This window comes from Opisthorchis viverrini (assembly GCF_000715545.1).
Source record: "Opisthorchis viverrini unplaced genomic scaffold opera_v5_226, whole genome shotgun sequence".
Taxonomy (NCBI): Eukaryota; Metazoa; Platyhelminthes; class Trematoda; order Opisthorchiida; family Opisthorchiidae; genus Opisthorchis; species Opisthorchis viverrini.
Window position 1 is genome coordinate 753332 of NW_008751881.1, and position 542 is coordinate 753873.

The 542-nt window shown below is 48.7% G+C and overlaps 1 protein-coding gene across 1 annotated transcript in view; it reads right to left on the minus strand.

Annotated features, from left to right (window-relative positions):
* T265_08549 (hypothetical protein) overlaps window positions 1-542 on the minus strand; it is a gene marked incomplete at both ends in the record, with an annotated part of 19051 nt that overhangs the window by 9647 nt on the left and 8862 nt on the right. Inside the window, one exon of the mRNA XM_009174386.1 lies at window positions 55-532. Within this exon, the coding sequence (XP_009172650.1) occupies window positions 55-532 (478 nt within the window). The remainder of the gene's footprint in view (window positions 1-54; window positions 533-542) is intronic.

Consider the following 542-nt stretch of genomic DNA (forward strand, 5'->3'; position numbering starts at 1 on the left):
TCGGGCATAAGCGTATTAGTTTGTGGTTGCGTACGCTTCGTTCGTCAACCTTACCGGCGCGTTCTAATTTCAGCATGATTGCTGGGTATACCGTCTTCTGAACCATGCGAATGATATCACGCTCAGCTTGCCTCACTTCCGTGAGTTTCAATCCTCCAGTGTTCAGTGAGGATTCAGTTGAGCCGCTCGCCATCATTCTCAGGTATGTTTTAAACCTTATCAACCATACCACAGATCGTACAAGTTTAGACCAATCGGAACACATTTCCATCAAACGATGCAACCCAGTTGATTCCGAAGCAGCGGTCACATTAACCGAAGCACGTTTCGTCTTCAATTCTATTCCTTCTGGTATGAAATTTGGTTCGTAGCGTGGCCACTGGGCCTCGGACGCTTCCAGAAAGGCCGGCCCCTCGAACCAATATCGGAGAGCAGTCAAAGAACCTACTCCTCCAGAGGCCAAGTCTGCTGGATTGTCCTCACTCACTAGGTGACGCCAATCACCGGGTGATGATGATGAATCGTAGAGATTCTGTTTGCCA